Genomic DNA, 22,117 nt, shown 5'->3' with positions numbered 1-22,117 from the left:
ATACATGCAAATATTTCTTAAATATATACATGCATGTGTGTGTATTTATATATAGAAAATAATTATACACCGTACACACACATGTATTATGTAAAAACAAACTTTTATTTTGGATGCGATTAATCGCGATTAATCGTTTGACAGCCCTAATATATATATATATATATAGATAGATAGATATACATACATATATATATATATATATATATACATACATACATACATACATATATATATATATACACACACTCACACACACACACACACATATATATATATATATATATGTACAATATATTTATATATTTTACATTATATTATATTAATATTACATTTAAATAATATTTTATACTCCACAAAAATCACCACAGAAAATGAAAAAAGAAAAAAGAAGAAGAAGCAGATTCTGTCAAAGACAGGTGGATGCAAACAGAGAAATGTTGTGGTGTGCTTGTAAGAAATGGTGTTGAAAGAGAAGTAATCTGTTTAGCTGGTGTAAAACTCTCTGTAAAATAACAACACCTTAACACGTCTGTCAGCAAACACTCGTGCCCCGTCCCTCATCTCTGTCTCTCTCTCCATCCAAACTTTGTTCCTGGACTTGGAGAATCCAAGTGGGGTTTCAAGTGTCAGTCCTTCTCTCTTCTCTCCCCCTGGTTTCTCCCTCCTTCCCACTCTCTCCTTGCTTGGTGGGTAATTTGAGTTCCCTGAACGCTTTGAATAACAGGGGGACTGTGAAATAAAAAGCAAAAAAAAGTGACACAAGCTTGTCAGTCGAAGGAAGACAAGCAAGACGCAGCCTCAACCATGCCTGAGCCCACAGAAGGTACATCTCTCCTTTCCCTTCATTCTTAATCAATCTCTTTTCTGGCGCTTTAGTACTTCTGCTACTTCTGCTGTTTGATTAGTAGTAGTATTAGTAACTAGTATGTTTAGTAACCGTATTGCTGGTGACAATAACAGAAATACTTTACAAAACTTGACCACAAGAAATTGCGCAAATTAATACAAAAATATTTACTGACATGTATTTGTGCTCATATTATTGTTTATTTATCAGCTGATATTGTCAGATAAGAGATAAGAATCAAACTTTTTTCAACAAAACTGGCATTTGCTGATTTAGAACTGTTAGATTGATACACAATTTATTTTTTATTTTTTTGATACATGACAGATATATTGTAATCTGGCATGTTTTGTGCTGTTCTTTCCATAATTGTCATTGCTTCTAATAATTTTGAACAATATTTCCATGCACTTTCTTTAGTTTGGAAGCTTTAAATGTCTCTAAACATGTTCATGCGCACCTCAAATTAATAGTATAAGCAATGCACGAGGATAAAAACTGTGTGGGGGGAGGAGGAAAGATCGTTCATGAATGAGGAAGGGCTCAGTGTGAAGAGAAAGGGTGGAGCAGATGTGTCAGGGCAGAGAGAGAAAGTTGCACAGATGCTAAAATTAAAACCTTCCAGATCGGAGTTGGCTGAGGAAAGCTGGAACACACCCACTTCTACACACACACACAGACACACACACACACACACACACACACACACACACACACACACACACACACACACACACACACACACACACACACACACACACACTGATTATTAGAATTACACTTTACAAGAAAAGACTCTTTCAGTCTTTCTACTTCAAAAATTAACATTTGTTAATTCATTCATCTGCATTCCGTAAACAGACAGACATATATATATAATCTATCTATCTATCTGTCTATATATATATATATATATAATCTATCTATCTGTCTGTATATATATATATATAAATATAAATATATACATATAAAATCTATCTGTCTGTCTATATATTTATATATAGACAGACAGATAGATAGATAGATGATAGACAGACAGACAGACAGATATAGTAGATAGATAGATGATAGACTATCTCTGTAGTCTAAACTATCTATTAACAGTTCACTAAATCTGAGGCGCTGCACATAAAACCATAAGCTCTGTCAGATTGACAGTGATTTGCAAGTATACAGTCGTGAAATATTTGTCTTCCTCCTGTCATACTAGTTTATCTTTTTAAACCATCCTGCTTTATCGAGCCCGTAAGACGAGAAGCCGCTGATGATTTACACTCATAAAATATTTAGGCTAAAAATCTGATTTATGAATTTGAATTGCATATAAAAATTATCATCCATTTGGATTACACAGTTTTAACATCAACAAAATAATAAACTTAATAAATGCACTCCAAAAAAAATAAAATAATTGTGGACCCTAACCCTAACTATTTGCATCTCTTTAATTTTTATTTAAATAATAATATTTTCAAAATGCATTTATTCAGATTGCTTAGAATCAGTTCATTGTGAAAATTAAATATATACGGCTGGCTGTGAGACAAGCTATAGTCAAATAGTTCAAATGTATGAGATTGAAACAAACTGGATTTATTGATGATAAATATATAAACCAGCTTATTATGTATTTAAAACATTTAGTTTATTAGTAATATTCCAGAAACCTGTCCTCTTTCATTTATGTGTGACTGACAAATATGCATCGCAATCAGTTTATTAGTTTGTTTGTGTTAAAACTGTGATACAAATGAATGGAACTTGTATATGCATATTAATTATATGCATATGCAATTCAAATACAAAATGATTTTGAGAAATTGGAAAAAGGCAACCCCTAATTAAAGATGAGCAGAATCCGAAACCTCGAGCCACATTGGTGGAGACACATATTATCTGTGCTTTCGTTTGGAGTAAGTGTATAAATCCCTGCTGGGATCCAATTAACAGTTCACATACTAATAAAAGAGTGACCCTCGAGACCTTCACTAAATCCATGCCCACGGCCACATGACAGACAGTATCATATGCCACAAAACCTAAACTGAATTTGATGAAGGTTTTCAGTATCTAGGATTGTTGGCCTCTTTGACACTCCAGAGTAAGATATAAATATCCCATGATGACCTCTGCCTTTTCACCTCACCATCCGGTCTATAAATCACAACTTTATTATTCATGAATTGAGTAACAAACGGAGCAAAAGCAAGAGAAGTCAACGGTTATTATAATGTGATTATGTGGCAGAAAAAAAACAGCAATGATGAACATCACGTCATCAAATCAATCCCTCGGATCGTTTCATTGCAATTTCTCATTGTAAACTCTGTTACCTCGCTCCTCCTTTTCAACGAATGCATCCCGACAGCAGTAAATCTGATCAGCAGCCCGTCACAAGTGTTGATTTACACACCGACACACACTTATAAGGGTTCTTCCAGATGCTGTCGTCCGTTATGGTAATGCCACAGAACCCCGGGGGAGAGACAAGCTCTAAAAATACCATCTGATAATCGCCACTTCAGTTTCAGAGACTTTATAGTGTGAAAGAACACACTGAGAGCCGATTTAACAGTGTTTGCCACCATCAAATGCATAGTTATAGCTGACTCTTCTATTTAAAGGGGCCATGAATAACTTGTTTTAAAACAGTTGCATGAAATGAAGACTATCCTAATGATGTAATTTAAAGCTAATTTGTTTTAAATGGAGCCAACTCAACATATGGAGATCTTATGTCATGTTAACTCACTCAACCCCCTGTTATTGCTCATGGAATAAATTAATCATGGCTCACAGCAGAAAAGGCAGCGTTTGCTTTTGTGCAATGCTATGCTACTATTCAAAAGCTCAGGGTTGATACGATCTTTTTAGATTTTTTTATAAAGAAGTCTCTTCCGGTCGTCAAGGCTGCATTTATTTGATCAAAGATACAGATGTAAGATAAAATTTTCTGTATGAATATTTTTTTAAATGTAATTTATTCCTGTGATCAAAGCTGAATTTTCATTATAATATGCTGATTTTATGCTCATTTCTGATTATTATAAATGTTGAAAACAGTTCGTATATTTGTGGAAACCGTGATACATTTTTCAGGATTCTTTGAAGAAAGTTCAAAAGAATGAAAATAAATCTTTTGTAACATTATAAACTATGTCACTATTAATCAATTTAATGAGTCCTAGCTGAATAGAAGTATTAATTTCTTAAAAAAAAAAAAAATCTTTGAACGGCAGTGTACATTCACAACGGTAAGCGTCAGTCAAATGCCATAACAATCAGCACAAAAAAAATTACAGTGCAGATGTAAAAAATATATAAAATATAATTTAATGTGGTTCCAAAGTCTGATAGCACTAGTGAAAATGCTTATATTTTGCACTGTAATTTAATACCAAACACTGACATTATACACATTAAACACATTTTCAACGTTCTGGGTTGCTAATTTTAAAATGAGCAAATAATTGCCCAAAACGCAAATAAAAACATGCACTTGACACTTGCTAGAAACCTAAGAACAGATTTAACCCAGCTAACAAAAGTATGTTACACTAACACATTAAGCCATGAAAACATTATTTCTGAATATTCTCTGAAAGTTCAAAAAGTCTTTTTTTTTCCTTGGTTATACACGAAAAACATTCCGTTTTATCCTTTTGCAAACATCATGGGAACGTTACTTTTGAATGTTCTCGGAATGTTCGCAGTAACATTTAAAAAAACATTAGATGAACGTCCAATCAGAACATTTCAGAAAGAAAAAAAAAAGTTCCATTTATGATTTATAAATAACGTTTTTGTGCTCTTATTTGAACGAATATTCCATTAACGTTACTGGAAGGACTTTTGTTCATAACGTTGACAGAACCTTGACAGAAAGTTCTGAGAACGTTCCCTGTTTGCTTGGAATCTGTTACTTGATAGAAGATAATCATAGATAATCACATGATCAAAACAATGCAAGGTACAAGTAAACAGTTTGACCCTGTTAGAGGTTGCAACTTGATAAATGCATTTAAATATGAATTTGAAAAGTCCAGAAGTGAAATCAGCCGTGAATCAGCACACTTATTACATTCCCATGGAGTGACCCGGGATCGAGTGCTTTGCTCAGGGCACAATGCTGACAGGTTGTGTGTGTGTCAGACGCCACATCAGCCGTCTACATGCACAAATATAGACCGCAGCCTCGGCAACATTTCATTATTTGCCACCCAGATTTGCTGATTTGGTAACGTGCGACCAGACGCTTTTATAACATAATCTCAATTGCTCTAGTGATAGATGGAGCTTTAGCAACAGCCATGTGTGGAATTGTGCTAAGACAAGAGCTTACCGTCCTAATGTGCTAAATCCACCAGTAGTACACTGTGTTGAGTATCACCTCAATCCATCTGAAACACACACAAACACACACAAACATAGGTCAACCATAAAGACCAAGTTTCTTAGTGAGGTGTTTATACCAGAGACAGTAAAAAAAGATACTTCAACCATAAACACGATATTACGCACTTCTCTATGGAGTAATTTACTTATATTTGTAGCGGCTAATGGACCAGAAGGTGATACAGAATTAAGTAAATCAGTGCTTGAATAAATTGTATTAAAAAGTATTATATAATATTACAATTTATAGTAAAGGTGTAGTGTGTAATTTGTGTGTCGCTCATCCACTGAAAGATATTTTTCGACTTTTATTAAATATATTATTTTTTAATGTCAATGTTATCAATGTTAAACACAATAAATACAAGCAGAATACATTTAAATAAATGTATAAATAACAAAGCCAATGCTTATGAATACCAAAATCTATAAAAGATTATAACATAAATTAAACTTAAGGCAGGGTTAATCAATATATATTGCAAAGTAATTTAGAGAGTTTTAAAGAAATTCTTTTTTTCACCTGTTTTCAGGATTGAAACAAAATTTCAAAATTTTAAATGCCTCAAAATTTGGAGCAACTTTAAATGCAACTGCAAATGCTGCCGTTATTGGTGCAGAAATCACACTTCAACTTTAATACACTATACAGGGTCAATCAGTTCTTCTGGGACACAATTTGTTTCTGATTGCGCTGTGTTATTATTTCTGTTAAATGACATGGGATGTTATGAACTTACGGTGTTCCAGTAGAGGTTTGTGAGTGCTTATAACTTTACTGTTTTAACTTGTGTGTGTGTGTGGTTTGAAATGTGATACAGTGCTTTAAAAAAGAGGCTGCATGGGGAAGACAGACCAATGACATCAATGGGGTTCATATTTTATCGAGACCTAAATGAGTAACAACAACATCCTTCAAAAGGAAGCTGATCCATACTTTCTAAAAGATTGTGGGCCCTTAAAAAATATAATTGAGCTGGAATGGGTCTCCTAGTTTATTTACAATCAATTAGTGGAAACATAAAAACATCCAGCCTGGCACGTCTTCTTATACATGCTGCATATCTGTGGTTATGGGTCATTATACTTGGGGGTCAGTAATTTTTGACAGTTATTTGTCTGACCATAAGAGCAAAGTAAGACGTTTTTGCTATTTGATACCGGTGTGGTCGCTCGTTGGATTCCTGGCCTGACATAAGAGAGGTTAGGAGTTATCATGGCCTTTTCACAAGTGCTATGGCAACATCTTGCCCTCCTGAGAATGAGGCGGGTGGATGTTAGGCATGCTGCTATTTCAGACCACATGATCACCGAGAGTCTCATCATCCGAGTGGAAACTTCTTGAAGTTGCATCAACACCTTAATTGCCAAAACAATAAATTAGCACTCAACCGATATGGGTTTTTCCAACCGCAGATGCTGATGATAACTAGGAAATATATTTATAGGATTTTTCAGCACATTTCTTGTTTAAAGAAATTCAAAAGTGTTCTTGTTACTTGAAAATTCCCTTTTTTAACCCTCTGGTGGTGGTCAAAAATTGAAAAAATTTTACGTTTTGTTTTTTTTGTGTGAATTTTTTACTTGGTACGAAACTTGGTAAAGGTTTTAGCACTTGATGTGAACACACACACACACACACACACACACACAAACAAAAACAATATGGACATGATTTGAAAAGGTTAAATGTTCCTGAAAAAAATTGTCAAAAACACTTGTATTGTTCGTGGTCAAAAATGAGCGCATTGAAAATGAATGGGAGATGAATTTCATCTAGTGGAAACTTTTGGTACTGCGGCCCAAACTAAATCTTACTGAAAGCTCATTTTTTGAGACATCAACCTCAAAACTTGTTTAGATTAATGGCTTTGATTTTCTCACAGTTTTAGAGTAAAACATGTTTTTGATAATAAAAAGTGCATTTTTGTGCGTTTTTCATAATAATAAACTTCTATAACTTTTTGAGTTTCACTTTTTAGCCTACATTTTTTTCACTTCAGCGATAATCGGTCAAGTGTCTTCTTTGAAAATAGATCAAACTGAAGTCTGAGACTGTTGCTCCAAAGCATTCAAGATTTACCACAGTTTAAGTTGGAAATTTCATTTTCATGTCTATGCTTAAAAAGTGGTTAACAGGTAATAAATGGATCATAACTATTCCATAAATAAAACTTAGTACCATAAAATCCCCTAAAAATACAAAATATTACATTTAAAAAAATTATCGAATTAAAAAGTACATTAATTTCATTAAAATAAAAAATACAATTTTTGACCACCTCATGAAGAGCACCAGAGTGTTAAACAAACTGCATGTGCATTAAACCAGAACCTAGGAATCGAACCCATGTTTATACAGCAAAGTGCATCACGTTCAATCAAATTTACAGCTCCTACACTATAACAAGTGCATTTTTGTCCCCTGCAAAGCATATCAGTCTCAGTCAAAGATCTTATTAAGTGCATGTAAAAATATACAGAAGGTCAGTTTATTCCACCTATATTCTTCTGGTGTCGTATTTTTAGTATTGTAGAGCTTCCATGTGGCCGACTGCCTGAGGATTCCTGAAACATATCAGCTTACTACTCAGAGGTCTGGAATATATTTATCATCTGGACAGATGATGTCAGAATCGTTACTAGTAGTAACTTAAGTGGTGGTCATCAGTCATGATTCACTAAATCATTTAGTCATCAGGTCCGCAGTTTGAACATTTTATTGAATGAATGTATTGCAGAAATATATTTAAAAACATGTCTTTTGTTGGGTAATTGAAACATTAATATTACTAAACTTTAAAAAAAAGTTAATGTTTAATTCAATGTGTTGCTTGCCATTTCTTTGTAATTATTTGTAACATTTACTAGCAATTTCTGAGTTAAAATAGTTTCAAAATAAATAAATAAAAATGTCAATGTATTATTATTCACTGTTCTAATTGTAAATAGTTGGCTGTAATCTATGTACAATTTTTTCCTTTTTTCCCACAGAGGTAAGCCATAAGTGGCATCATTAGATTGTATTGTTTCCAAGTTACACACATTTAACTATTTAAAATAGATATAAAGTTATGCATAGGTACACTTGACTGAATGTGTTCCTCACAAATATGTAACCACATATTTAGGATTTAGCAGGACCTATAGGCTAATAATTTAAGAATTAACCATTAAAAAAACATATAAGTCAAACATTAATCTAAATATTGGGGCACTGATTTGAAAAACGAGTGTGCACAGAATTCACTGAGCTTGCATTTCTATATTTATACCAAAAAAAAAAAAAAAGTGATATGACGAAAATAGTTAAAATATTTATATCTAATTTGACTACATTTTGAACCCGATTTCCAGATCAATTAGTTAAATCACGAGGTCACATAATAGGCTAACTTGTCGAAAGCCGCAAAAAAAAAAAAAAAAAAAAAAAAACGAGATTATAGCCTAAGCAAAAACTTTAATTTAGATTTGTCTCCGATTTAAAATTACGCGTCGCTTTGACGCAAATTTGGCAGAACCATAGACTGGAAAAAAAATGTGGCTGAACAAATCACGATAATCGCCTAAGTTCAAAACGGCAGCGTGGAGCGCGAGTGAACCAATCTTCCTCAATAATACTATTCATTTTAGCACGAAATAAAAGTGAATGAACATCAGAAGGTATGTTGAAATATAAAGTACTATACTTACTAAAATGTATCATGCCTCATGTAATCACGCAATCAGTGTTTCAACAGCGGAATAAATCAGCTTGCAAATAACGTGTCACGTGACGTTACATTTAAGTTACCTCAGGAAAGTCCATAGCTAAAGTTAGTAAGCTAGAAACGAGAACTTTACAGACTAGCATATTGTTGATATCCAAATATAGTTGAAAGTGTATAATATATTACCTATATTACAAATAATTATATTTTTTACTTAACCACGTCTAATGTCACCTTTTCTCATTTCTTTCCACAGAGGTAAAACCTGAGGGTAAGTGATATCATTAGCTTGCATTGTTTACAAATGAAAAGAGTATTTAACCATTAAAAAAATATACAGATGTGCACAAGTAGATTTCTTTAGTTTAATGGTGTTCTTTCATCTGCAGAAGCTTCAGGAGAGGATGGTAATAAATCTGATAAAGATCCCTTAGCAACTTCCTTCTATTGTCCTTATATATAAACCACTTGCTACTAATTATAAGGAGTCACTTAGAACTTATTTTAGAGTTCTAAGCCGGTGTGCATGACATGACTCTATATAATTTGCAACAATTCCAATTATATTTACATTGAGGTGTGTGTAAATATAATTGGCTTGCCCTAATATGGAAATACATTTTAATTAAAATGAATGACTGTAAAATAAAAGTGAGACAAGGAAAGAATTGTTGACTCTTACCTTGTGCATGAAGCTCATCCAGAATTAATTTATTTCAGTGATAATATTATTAATGTAATCCGTTGTTAATTTTAGACAACCCAGTGTATTACTGTTTTATGCTTGAAATTAATATATGTTTTAAATATTTGCAAGGAATATATTTTGACACGTCTAATGTCACCTTTTCTCATTTCTTTCCACAGAGTTAAAACCTGATGGTAAGTGACATCATTAGCTTGCATTGTTTACAAATGAAAAGAGTATTTAACCATTAACAAATATACAGATGTGCACACAGTAGATTTCTTTAGTTTAATGGTGTTCTTTCATCTGCAGAAGCTTCAGGAGAGGATGGTAATAAATCTGATAAAAATCCCTTAGCAACTTCCTTCTATTGTCCTTATATATAAACCACTTGCTACTAATTATAAGGAGTCACTTAGAACTTATTTTAGAGTTCTAAGCCGGTGTGCATGACATGACTCTATATAATTTGCATCAATTCCAATTATATTTACATTGAGGTGTGTGTAAATATAATTGGCTTGCCCTAATATGGAAATACATTTTAATTAAAATGAATGACTGCAAAATAAAAGTGAGACAAGGAAAGAATTGTTGACTCTTACCTTGTGCATGAAGCTCATCCAGAATTAATTTATTTCAGTGATACTATCAGTAATGTAATCCGTTGTTAATTTTAGACAACCCAATATGTTTTATGCTTGAAATTAATATATGTTTTAAATATTTGCAAGGAATATTTAAAATGGAAACAGAGCGTGCTTCTTGACAGCATTTTCACCATGGCTTGTTATTTACAGGATCCCTATCTGTGAATATCCGAGTCTGTCTGCATGTGTGTGTGTGTGTGTGTGTGTATATCTTTGTATTTACTCATTCCATGCTTGCAGGACGAACCGAGCTGACAGGACTTTTTGTGGAGAAGCCAGAAAGTGTGGTAGCCATCACAGGTATAGAAACCCAGACACACACATTATTAAAGCACCATAACAAAACAACCATCAATGGGAATGACAGGATGCTGATATTGATGTTTTATACACAGGTAAAGATGTATCATTTCTGGTTAAGGTGGACTCCACCAACCTCACACGTAAACCCACCATGAAGTGGTTAAAGGGGAAGTGGATGGACCTCGGCAGCAAAGCGGGAAAACACATTCAGATAAAAGAGACCTATGACAGAAACACTAAGGTTAGAGGGCATTGTGCTGTCATATATAATGCCATATAATGTAAACAAATATGCACCATGACAGGATTTCTAAATTCCGTTGCAAATGCCAGTTGCATAAACATCACCAAGACACACCAAGCCGACAGTCGGCCAACATCTAGCAGTCGGTGAGCATCTTTGGGCTAGTTTTTGCGGTGTGTTCCGCACGTCAGCTTTATGCTCAACCAATTGAACATGATGAACCGGCGTCGGCCCATCAAGATTGTCTGTTCAGCTTTGTAAACCAGCACATGAGAAGAAAAACGAAAGTGACAAAGCAAGCAAACGACTAAGACAACAGGGCTCACAAAGAATGCACTTACACATTTTCATCTTCATCTTTACTGAGCATTCCAATACACAAATATTTTCATTACGACATGGCCGTATGAAGCCTAATTAAAAGGATAGTTCATCCAAAAATAAATTCTGTCATCATTTACTCACCCTCAAGTTGTTTCAAGCCTGTATACATTTCTTCGTTCTGCTGTACACAAAGGAGATATTTGGAAGAATGTTTGTAACCGAGCAGATCTCATCCCCCATTGACCACCATAGTATTTTTTTCTCCTATTAGAATTTTCATTTTTGGGTGAACTTTCACTTTAATTTAAGTGAAGACAAACTGATCTGCATGATTCATATTCAAAATGGTAAGTGAGCGCTGCTTTGTTTTACAGTTTGTATATTTGCATTCCTAATTCACTTTTTTGAATGAAGAATACAGACTACTGTCATCTGCTGCTGTGGACGTTATTATCTTTCACAAATGCACAGAACATACATGCTAGTTGACCGTCGGCTTTAGTTTTAGTGGTGTGTTCAAGCACAGCTTTTTTGTCCAGACAATGATTGAAAACATGCATAATTTCAAAAACTGTTGAGGATAAAATACACCAATAAAGCTTTTCGCTTGTTTTTTGACATCGGTTTAAGAACTAGTCTGACCTAATAACAATTAGTCAGGGCAAATCTGTCTTACTTTTCAGATTCAAATTAAACCAATTTACCTTTTTATGTTACTGACTTAAAAGTTATGACTAGTCTTAGATGATATCTGGCCAGAGGTTTCATAAATATGCTGTGTATTGGTCTTCGATCCAAGTAGAGCATTTGTTTATTGTTCAAAGTCAAAACTGTATTGTTAAAGTTATTAATTTTATGATTAGAAACCTTCAAAACTCTTTGAATAATTTTAATAGTGCTATATATTGAATGGCTTTTTTGTCCACACATAGATTGTCTTTACACTAAGTTGATCAAATAAAATGACTTTGTGACATATATTTTATTGAACATCATCCTTAAATGTGGCACATTTCATTCGCTCGCTCGTTCTCTCCCAGATCTACACATACGAGATGAAGATCGTCAAGGTGGTCCCAGGAGACGCAGGTGGATACAGGTGTGAAGTGTCTGCCAAAGACAAATGTGACAGCTGCACCTTTGAAGTCACTGTGGAGGGTTAGTGTGTCTTTCACACAACAAAAATAACACTTACACGCTTTATCTCTTAGTATGAATCTGTAAATGACTGTTCTATATTTATCATTCTTCCTTGTCTGTAGCTGCTGAACAAGAGGAGCAAGCAGATATTTTGTCTGCCTTCAAAAGAGCGTAAGTCTGAGTAGACAGAGGTGACAGAATATATTTCTCACAATTTATGACTGAACAGTTACAGGACTAAATTCAATAATTGAATCAACTATTAAAAAACACATATGAGACCCTGGACCCCAAAACCAGTCACATGGGGCAGTTTTTTTAAATTGAGATTTATACATAATCTGAAAGCTGAATAAATAATCTTTCCATTGATGTTTGGTTTGTTAGGATAGGACAATATTGGGCCGAGATACAACTATTGAAAATCTGGAATCTGAGGGTGCAAAAAAATGTAAAGTTTTTTAAAGCCTTTAAAGTTGTTCATTTACGTTCGCGATTGTGCTGCATTCACTCACAAAAATAAATGTTTTATATATTTACGGTAGGAAATTTACAAAATATCTTCATGGAACATGATCTTTACTTAATATCCTAATGATTTTTGGCATAAAAAAAATGCAATAAATTTGACCCATACAATGTATTGTTGCGACTGATATACCCGTGCGACTAGCGACTGGTTTTGTGATCCAGGGTCACATATTGGTCAACTGTTAATCTAAATCTAATTTAAATCTAAAAATTGGGGCGTATATACAGTATGATAACATTGACTTAGGAAAATTGTTCTTTTCCCTCAATGCGAGGAAAACAAATGAACGCACACTTGTGAATCACACATAAATATGAGCATGACATGTTATTGTGCTTTATTTACGTACTGTATATATACATTTAATTCATAAATTGTTCTTTTTACAAGTATGTACTATATTGCATGAAATGTTTGTTTTGTGAATTCAACACGTGCTGTTGTGCAGTGATGCTGGGGAGGACGAGGGAAATCTGGACTTCAGTGCTCTTCTCAAAGCTGCTAAAAAGTAAGTGTTCATTCTGTCCTTTAAAAGCACACTCCATCTCCTCTAACCGCTGACTTTTATTGATCACGTCTCTTTCACAGGAAAAAGAAGCCAGAGCCAGAGTTGGAGATCGACGTTTGGGAGATTCTGAAGAGCGCTCATCCCAGCGAGTATGAGAAGATCGCATTTCAGTACGGCATCACTGACCTGCGTGGAATGTTGAAACGACTCAAGAAGATGAAGGTTGTGGAGCCCAAAGCTAGCGAGGGTACGTGAAGGAGAGATAAATGAAAAATCAAGTCTCTGTGCTTCTGTTTGTGAGTGTGTGATCATGTGTGGGATGTTTCCGCAGCATTCCTGAGACGATTGGAGTCGGCGTACTCTGTTAATAAAGGGAAGAAGATCGTCCTGTCTGTGGAGGTGGCTGACCCTAATGCTGAGGTCAAATGGCTGAAGAACGGCCAAGAGATCAAAACTTCTGCCAAGTGAGAATGCAGAAACATTCAATTTCAAAGACACATTAATGGCCAAAAAACACCTTTTATTTGAACCAAAAACATTGCTATGATTATTGAAGATCATCCCGTTTTTAATATTTTGAACTTTAAAAGTGAAGTGTGTCATTCATGCACCAAACAAAATGGCAAAAATGTCCAAAATATACAGGCCATGAGAAGCCTGTAGATCCAATCTTATTTTGTGGCAATATTGGAGATATTTCTGGGATTTAACCGACTCTTTGTGTGACAGATACATCATGGAGTCCAATGGAAACATTCGAACCCTCACGATTAACAAATGCAGTCTGGCAGATGATGCAGCATATGAATGCGTGATCGGGACTGATAAATGCTTCACTGAAGTCTTTGTTAAAGGTGTGTGTAAATCAATTACCAAATACAGTAACTTGTCATTAACAAATCATTTTTTAATATACATTTTTTATTGACATGAACTTGCCTGATTTTGGCCTATTCCCACCTCTGTTTCCAAATATTGACATTTCTATAAAAGCCATTACCTTTTTTTAGTTTTTAGTTGACATAATTACTACAAATACTTGGGATTATGCATCGACCCTATTACCATAACAGTTTTCCATTTTTAAAGTAATGATCTATTCCATAAATCAAAAAACATAATGGTGAAATCATCTTTTAAAGAAGTCATGGGAAAGTCTCTTCTTTTCGATCAGTTCATCTTAGATTTTATCAGTAGGGGGCGACCTTAGAAAAACAGCACTCTTACAATCGATTTTGCAAAGCAAACAATTGATCATTGTGAAGTGGAATTTAATTAGCATAAAATTCTCCTTCTAAGAAGCACGTTGCAGTTTCATTAACTATTGTCAAAGTAAACTGTAAAACTGCATTCTGAAGGAACTATTATAGTCCAACTTACATTCAAATGTATTATTTTATTTTGAGATGGTATCATGCAATTTAATAACACCTTCTTTATCTGGTACAATGTTTAAAGTCTTTTTTTTTAAATCACCACACCAAATTTGTGCATTGCAGAGCCACCGATCACCATCACTAAACTGCTGGATGACTATCATGTTGTGGTTGGAGAAAGAGTGGAGTTTGAGATAGAAGTGTCTGAGGAGGGAGCACACGTCATTTGGTAAAAACAAACTACAAACAGACAATAGTTTGCAACATTTTTTAAGCCCATTAAATGTTAAAAAAAAAATATTGCTTTCAATTGTACTGTAAAGTCGAATGGCTATAATTACTTATTTCATCTCCAGAACAACACATTTGACAGCACTAATATGTCAACTAATATGCTAATTATGTCAACTAACACTTATATGCACTTTTTGCATTCTGGATGAAATCGCATCATTACTGCATAGGCAGCACAGTTTACATTTTTAATGTATGTGTACTTGTAGGATGCATGAAGATGTGGAGCTGTCTCGAGATGATAAAAATTCCAACTATCGATTTAAAAAGGATGGGAAACGCCACTGTTTTATTATTCAAGAGGCAACACTAGAGGACAATGGCATGTTCTTTGTTTACACCAATGGAGGCCATTCGAAGGGAGAGCTCATCGTTGAGGGTAACTACTCCAACCATCCTTTTATTTACAGTTGTTTAACTGGTGGTTTTGAGGACCGAAGTTTAAAACTCTTTCTTTTTTTCTTGTCTTTGTCAAACTCAACCACAGAGAAGGAACTGGAGGTGTTGCAAAGTATCGCAGATCTTACGGTCAAATCGGCAGAGCAAGCTGTGTTCAAGTGTGAGGTGTCTGACGAGAAGGTCACAGGGAAATGGTTTAAGGATGGCGTGGAAGTTGTGGCCAGTGACCGTGTCAAGATGACCCACATCGGCAGGTCAGCGTTCAGATACATGTGCATGAGTTCACTTCGCTCGTAGATGTAATTATGCATGTTTTAAATGTGTGTGTGTGTTAATCAATTCCAGGGTTCATCGTTTAGTCATTGATGACGTCAAGCCACAGGATGCTGGAGATTACACGTTTGTCCCAGACGGTTATGCGCTCTCACTCTCCGCTAAACTTAACTTCCTGGGTGAGAAGGAAACTCTATAGTCAGCAAAACTATGTCAGATTTGTTGATCTGTTGTGACCGTACATAATCAGATTATTCTTTTTCTTTCAGAAATCAAGATCGACTACGTTCCCAGACAAGGTAGGACCACTGTTATTTTAGTTTTATTATAGTTTTATTAATATTTTGAATGGGCTTTTATTTCAGTTTTAGATCGTTTTTGTTTTTGGTTATTTCCAGTTAATATTTTTAAGAATTAACTAGAATAATTGTAATAATTTAAAATATATATATTTACTTAAACTTATTTCAGTTTATTGCCAAGGCAACATTACTAATTTTCATTTAGTTTTAAGTTTTTCAACTATTATTTATATTTTAATTTATATCAGCTTAATTTCAATTAACAAAATTGTGTTTAAATGTTTTAATAGTAACACTTTACAATTAAGGTTCCATTAGTTGCATTAACTAACAAAGTACATACAGTACATTTGTTACAATATTAATTCATCTTTGTTAACGGTAGTGTTGATTTTTGGTCCATGTCAGTTTAAGTCCATTAATTAATATTTACATAATATACAGCTTTTGATTAGTAAATGTTGAAATTAACCTTAACTAAGATGAATAAATATATTTTGTTAGTTTATGTTAACTAATGTAGTCAACTAATGTTAACAAATGGAACCTTATTGTGAAGTGTTACCCTTTTAGTTTTAGTTGACGATAATAACCCTGGGTAGGACCACGATTAATCCCTTTGCCAGACTTTTCATTTCTCTTATTATCTACATAGCATCAGAACTTTTGCTCCCTTACTGCACTTGCTGGCGTCCACTTACTTTGTCTTGCTCCTTTTAAGATCCCCCTAAGATCCATTTGGATGTGGCTGGTAATATGGTTTCTCAAAACACCATCATTGTTGTTGCTGGTAACAAGCTGCGTCTGGATGTGGAGATCACAGGAGATCCCGCTCCCACCGTCTGCTGGATGAAGGGAGAGAAGGTACTCATACGCTCACGTAACTTTGATGACAATTACGACATGATTAAATAATTCACAAACACTCTAATACAGCTGTTGGCAACTTTATGGCACGTGGAGGGATAATCACAGAATGGTTTGTTGGATCTGCGCACTTGCACAGATAAAAATCTCACACTTTTATAGTATTTATACTATAGCACCTCTGTATGCAAGTTCGAGGGACTTTATTTAAATTAAATTCATACTCTTCTTTAGCTATTGTCATGTGCCAGTGATTATCCCTTCATAGGTTGTAGACTCTCTATTAGATTACGTAATAAATGTGAAATAATTCATAAAATATTTGAAGTTACTTATTTGAGACTTGGCCTAGTGGGTAATGACTAGGGATGTATCAATATGGTAAAACAAGGACAACTACAGAAATAAATATGTATGCCTACTGTGAACCTTTGAATAAAGAAATTACACATGCTTATTACCAGGGTTTTTAATAAAAGTTAAATGGTATGGAGCCCCACACGACATGCAGACAAAAACATAAACATATCGTGGTGACGATTTACTAGTTCGTTCACTCGTTTTAGTAAATTGGATGAAGAAAAAGATGAAGAACAGAGTGAACATTTTTTTTTTTTTTTTGTGTTGAGAAATACTGTAAGTAGACTAACAAGAAATAATACAGGGTCTCATGTGGCTATAATTTTCAGATAAATTAAATGTATTTATAGGAGCAGCAAATCAGCATATTAGAATGATTGACACTGATCATGTGACACTGAAGACTGGATTAATGACAGTGAAAATTCAGCTTTCCATCACAGAAATAAATGGCATTTTACAATGTATTAAAAGATAAAACAGTTATTTTAAATTGTAATAATATTTCACAATATTACTGTTTTTACTGATCAAATAAACAAACAGACAGTGCAAAATATTGTTTAATATTTTGCAAAATAAATGAATAAAACCGCTGTCCCTGTATATTACAGGCACTGACAGAATCAGAGGGACGTGTACGTGTGGAAAACAGGAAAGATCTGAGCTGTTTCGTCATTGAAGGAGCCGAGCGAGAAGATGAAGGGAACTACACCATCACTGTCACCAACCCGGCAGGCGAGGACAAAGCCAACCTCTTCATCAAAATCGTAGGTGTGTTTCCAGCACTGCCTCTTTCACCCTGCAGATGGCACTGTGGTGTTATGACCACAACTGAAGCAAGACATTTCAAGTAGTTGAACATCTACTAACTACAAACACTACTCGACCTCTAATGATTGAAACACTGTTAGTGTGAATGCACCTTTAGGGTCTTAAATGCACATTTAGGTTTACATTTATGCACTTGGCACATGCTTTTATCTAAAGCAACTTATTAATCATCTTATCAGTTCATGCATTCCCTGGGAGTCAAGCCCATGCCATTGTAGGTGTTTCTAAATTCTCTCCACTTTTGCAGATGTTCCTGATCCTCCTGAGAACGTGAAGTGTACTGGAGTAGGAGAAGACTGTGCCAATATTATCTGGGAGCCTCCAAAGTTTGATGGAGGAGCACCTTTAAAGGGTAACACACACCTGTTAGAGTAACATAGCACACACCTGAAATTACCTATTACAGGTAATTCAACCCCACTCACTTAAATACCAAGACATTATAGCCACATTCTCACAGCCATGGAAAAATGTATTTTAGTCCTTCATACAGTTCAGAAACAGTACAGTTATTTACGGGAGTGACAACCGCAGTCTATAACCGAACTCCTTCCTCGGCCTGTCACGATAACTACTTTTTGTTGGGTGATATATTGTCCCAGAAATAATTGCGATAAACGATATTACTGTCCATAATTCTTAAGAATATTTAGAACCTTGAAATGGTCAACAACAAAAAAAAAATCCTAAATAAATAAAAAACTTGAAGAAATAATAAATGAACATTTTCTAACAAAGTGCACAAGTAAGAAGAAAAGTACAGGAGAAACTCGAAAAATTTGAATATTCTGCAAAAGTTCGTGTATTTCAGTAGTTCAAATTAAAAGGTGAAACTAATATATTTAGTATAACTATATACATATGCATGGTTATACTTTTCAGAGGGCCGACATTTCTGTATTTAAAATCCTTTTTTTTTATTGATTTCATGTAATGTTCTAATTTTCTGAGATTTTGAATTTGGAGTTTTCATAAGCTGTAAGCCATAATCATCAAAATTATAACTTTTGCACGATATTCTAATTTTTCGGGTTTCACCTGTAAGTAGAAAATAAAACACAACCATTCTGTGATTATCCATAAGGACTCAACTGCTCCGCTCTCCACTCAGATATAAAGCCTGCTGTGGGTTAATGAAGATTTGACAGATGGGCTCTTGTCAAGTTAAAAGTGATTAGACCTTTCAGTTTTATGGACATCGCCATCTTTAATATTACTTTGGTCACATTCGCTAATGTGGTTACTGGTAAGAGAATACAGGCTTCGCTCCCGTTGTACGTTCATACAGACGCTACCGTTGCTGTGTGTGAACGGGACGTTTCAAGACTCACACCTGGAAGTAAATGCGGTTGTCAATCCCAAAAAACTGACGGTGTAAACAAAACCTATTTAACTCAGAGAAGAAGTCAGGAATCTGTTCTGCTTCTGTTTCCTAGGCTATCTGATGGAGAGGAAGAAGAAGGGATCATCTAGATGGACGAGGCTTAACTTTGACGTGTATGAGAACACAACATACGAGGCCAAGCGCATGATTGAAGGCGTTGTGTACGAGATGAGAGTTTTTGCGGTCAATGGAATCGGAATGTCGGGTCCCAGTCTCACCTCCAAACCATTCATGCCAATCGGTGAGAAGGTTTTGCTATGAAATTTGTGATGAAATTTTTCTGTCTTCTGTTTTAAAGGGATAGTTGACCCAAAAATGAGAATTAGCCCATGATTTAATCACCCTGAAGCCATCCTAGGTGTATATGGCATTCTTCTTTCAGACGAATACAATCTTGAGTTATATATAAAAAATGTCCTGGCTCTTCCAGCTTCATAATGGCAGTGAATGGCTTTATGTCTTTGGAAGCGCATCTATTCATGATTTAAGTGCTCCATGCGTCTCCGGGGGTCAATAAAGGCCTTCTGAAGTGAAGCGATGCGTTTGTGTATGAAAAATGTCCATATTTTAAACTTTATTGACTAAAATAACTAGCTTCATTCATAATGAATGAATGAGTATGCTAATGTCCACTTTTAGATTCCTTTTCCTCTCTCCTTTTTCTCAAATAGGTGTCCCTGAGGTTTTTCCACAGTGTTTTTGCGTCTTCAACTAAACAATACACAGTACATGTAACACACAAAGTAACAAGTTAAAATCATTCGACTAGAAACTGTAGATATCACACAAAGAATGTATACTAAAAGCAGCCCTATATAGTCTCACTACATTTTGTTACATGTTCAAAGTAAACACGGATCTTTGATGATAATAGTGTTAGCTTTCTATCCCAAATGTAGTTTAGCCTGCTAGATTACACAGCACAGGACTATACAACGACTAAAACTATCACACAACATACTCACAGTCGTGATAACCGAGTTGGTTGGCAATGCTACGCCACACATTGTCTTTCAAATCGTTGTCCTTGTAGTGTGTGATTGGCTGAAGCCTTTTCTGTCGCCGCAAAAGTAAAACAAAAATCGACATCGAAGCGGAAAAAATAAAAGTCGTTTTTTCGCCGCAGCACATTCGCGTTCGGTGTGGAAGCACTCATTACACAAACAGCCAGAGGCGGAAAGAGTACACAGCTTCATTACTTGAGTAAAAGTACAGACACCCCTTGCTAAATTTTACTCAAGTACAAGTAAAAGTACTACAGTCAGATGTCTACTTAAGTAAAAGTACTAAAGTACTTGTTTTTAAAAGTACTTGAGTATCAAGAGTACAAGAGTACATTTTCTAAATGTTGCATTACTACTGCCACAGTGCTTACATTGGTAAACACAGCAAACACTTGAAGCGAAAACTATCATTAACTTGTTCAGAAAATTGAAATAGTCTGGCGAGGTGGGGCCACGGGTTGGCACATTCCCGGGATGGACCTGATGCGTCTTCATCCATTGTTTCGTCCATGGTTTCGTCTCTTATCTAAATCTGACCATGGAGTTGACTTTGGCGGAAAGCTGATTGCTGATAGGCTGTCCCAATCAGTGGCGCCTGCACAATCCAATCACGTTTGAGAGGGAAACAACAAATTGAGGGTTTCCGAGATTTTTCTTTTTTCCTTTTTTTTTTTTTTTTTTAGAAGAAGTAACGGGTACTCACGGTTATGGATAGAAATGTAGCGGAGTAAAGAGTACAATATTTGCCTCTCAAATGTACTTGAGTAAAGTCATGAGTACTCCCCAAAAATGATACTCGAGTAAAGTACAGATCCCTCAAAATTGTACTTAAGTACTGTACTCAAGTAAATGTACTCAGTTACTGTCCGGCTCTGCAAACAGCTGATCAAAAAATAAAACCATCGCGCAAATTATTCGTGCGTCAAAATCGCATCCAGTGTGAAAGGACCTTAACACTTAAACTTGACGGTGTGCGTCAAGTTCATACAGCCATTATCAAGCTTGAAAGAGCCAGGACATTTTTTTTATATAACTCAGATTGTATTCGTCTTAAAGAAGAATGTCACATACACCAGGATGGCTTCGGGGTGAGTAAATCATGGGCTAATTTACATTTTTGGGTCAACTATCCCTTTAACTCTTGGTTTTCCTTTTTCTCTCTCTCTCTCTCTGTCTCTCTCTCTCTGTCTCTCTCTCTCTCTCTCTCTCTCTCTCTCGCTCTCTCTCTCTCTCTCTCTCTCAGCCCCCACTAGTGAGCCCACTAAGTTGACCGTTGATGATGTCACGGACACTACGTGCTCACTGAAGTGGTTGGCTCCGGAGAAGATCGGAGCTGGAGGGCTTGATGGATACCTCATAGAATACTGCAAGGAAGGAGGTGAATCATCTTCTACGTCAAACCATTCTAGACCTAAACTAACACTACACAAAGCTAGTGGAAACATGTGCAGTGTGCGCTTGGGCAAGGTTGCTCCATTTATATGCTAATACCATTTAAACTCTCCTACATCATGCTATACATGGATAAATACTGTAACACCTGCTAAATAATAGGGCTGGGTGATATAGCTAAAATAAATTATAGCAAAATATATATTTTTTCATTTTCAGCCTGTTCATTCAGGGTTATAATCATTAACTAAAAACAAAATTATATATAAAAAAACATGTACGTTAGTT

At 35.1% G+C, this 22,117-nt stretch overlaps 1 protein-coding gene across 2 annotated transcripts in view; it reads left to right on the top strand.

The window, feature by feature from the left end:
- Positions 1 to 729: 729 nt before the first annotated feature.
- mybpc2b (myosin binding protein Cb) overlaps positions 730 to 22,117 on the top strand; it is a 29,801-nt gene continuing 8,413 nt past the window's right edge. The window contains exons 1-22 of one of the 2 annotated variants that reach the window (XM_079862748.1): positions 730 to 826; positions 9,212 to 9,226; positions 9,823 to 9,837; positions 9,956 to 9,973; positions 10,534 to 10,593; positions 10,689 to 10,837; positions 12,205 to 12,322; positions 12,427 to 12,475; positions 13,285 to 13,344; positions 13,425 to 13,591; positions 13,676 to 13,808; positions 14,074 to 14,198; positions 14,844 to 14,949; positions 15,224 to 15,393; positions 15,502 to 15,667; positions 15,759 to 15,865; positions 15,956 to 15,985; positions 16,710 to 16,852; positions 17,830 to 17,989; positions 18,297 to 18,401; positions 19,486 to 19,674; positions 21,681 to 21,815. In XM_079862748.1, coding sequence (XP_079718874.1) covers positions 808 to 826; positions 9,212 to 9,226; positions 9,823 to 9,837; positions 9,956 to 9,973; positions 10,534 to 10,593; positions 10,689 to 10,837; positions 12,205 to 12,322; positions 12,427 to 12,475; positions 13,285 to 13,344; positions 13,425 to 13,591; positions 13,676 to 13,808; positions 14,074 to 14,198; positions 14,844 to 14,949; positions 15,224 to 15,393; positions 15,502 to 15,667; positions 15,759 to 15,865; positions 15,956 to 15,985; positions 16,710 to 16,852; positions 17,830 to 17,989; positions 18,297 to 18,401; positions 19,486 to 19,674; positions 21,681 to 21,815 — 2,239 coding nt within the window. In that variant the 5' untranslated portion in view covers positions 730 to 807. The remainder of the gene's footprint in view (positions 827 to 9,211; positions 9,227 to 9,822; positions 9,838 to 9,955; positions 9,974 to 10,533; positions 10,594 to 10,688; positions 10,838 to 12,204; positions 12,323 to 12,426; positions 12,476 to 13,284; positions 13,345 to 13,424; positions 13,592 to 13,675; positions 13,809 to 14,073; positions 14,199 to 14,843; positions 14,950 to 15,223; positions 15,394 to 15,501; positions 15,668 to 15,758; positions 15,866 to 15,955; positions 15,986 to 16,709; positions 16,853 to 17,829; positions 17,990 to 18,296; positions 18,402 to 19,485; positions 19,675 to 21,680; positions 21,816 to 22,117) is intronic. The other variant, XM_079862749.1, reaches the window with a different exon arrangement.

The sequence above is a fragment of the Squalius cephalus genome, assembly GCF_949319135.1.
Source record: "Squalius cephalus genome assembly, chromosome: 25".
NCBI lineage: Eukaryota > Metazoa > Chordata > Actinopteri > Cypriniformes > Leuciscidae > Squalius > Squalius cephalus.
This window is presented reverse-complemented; position numbering and strand designations above follow the sequence as displayed.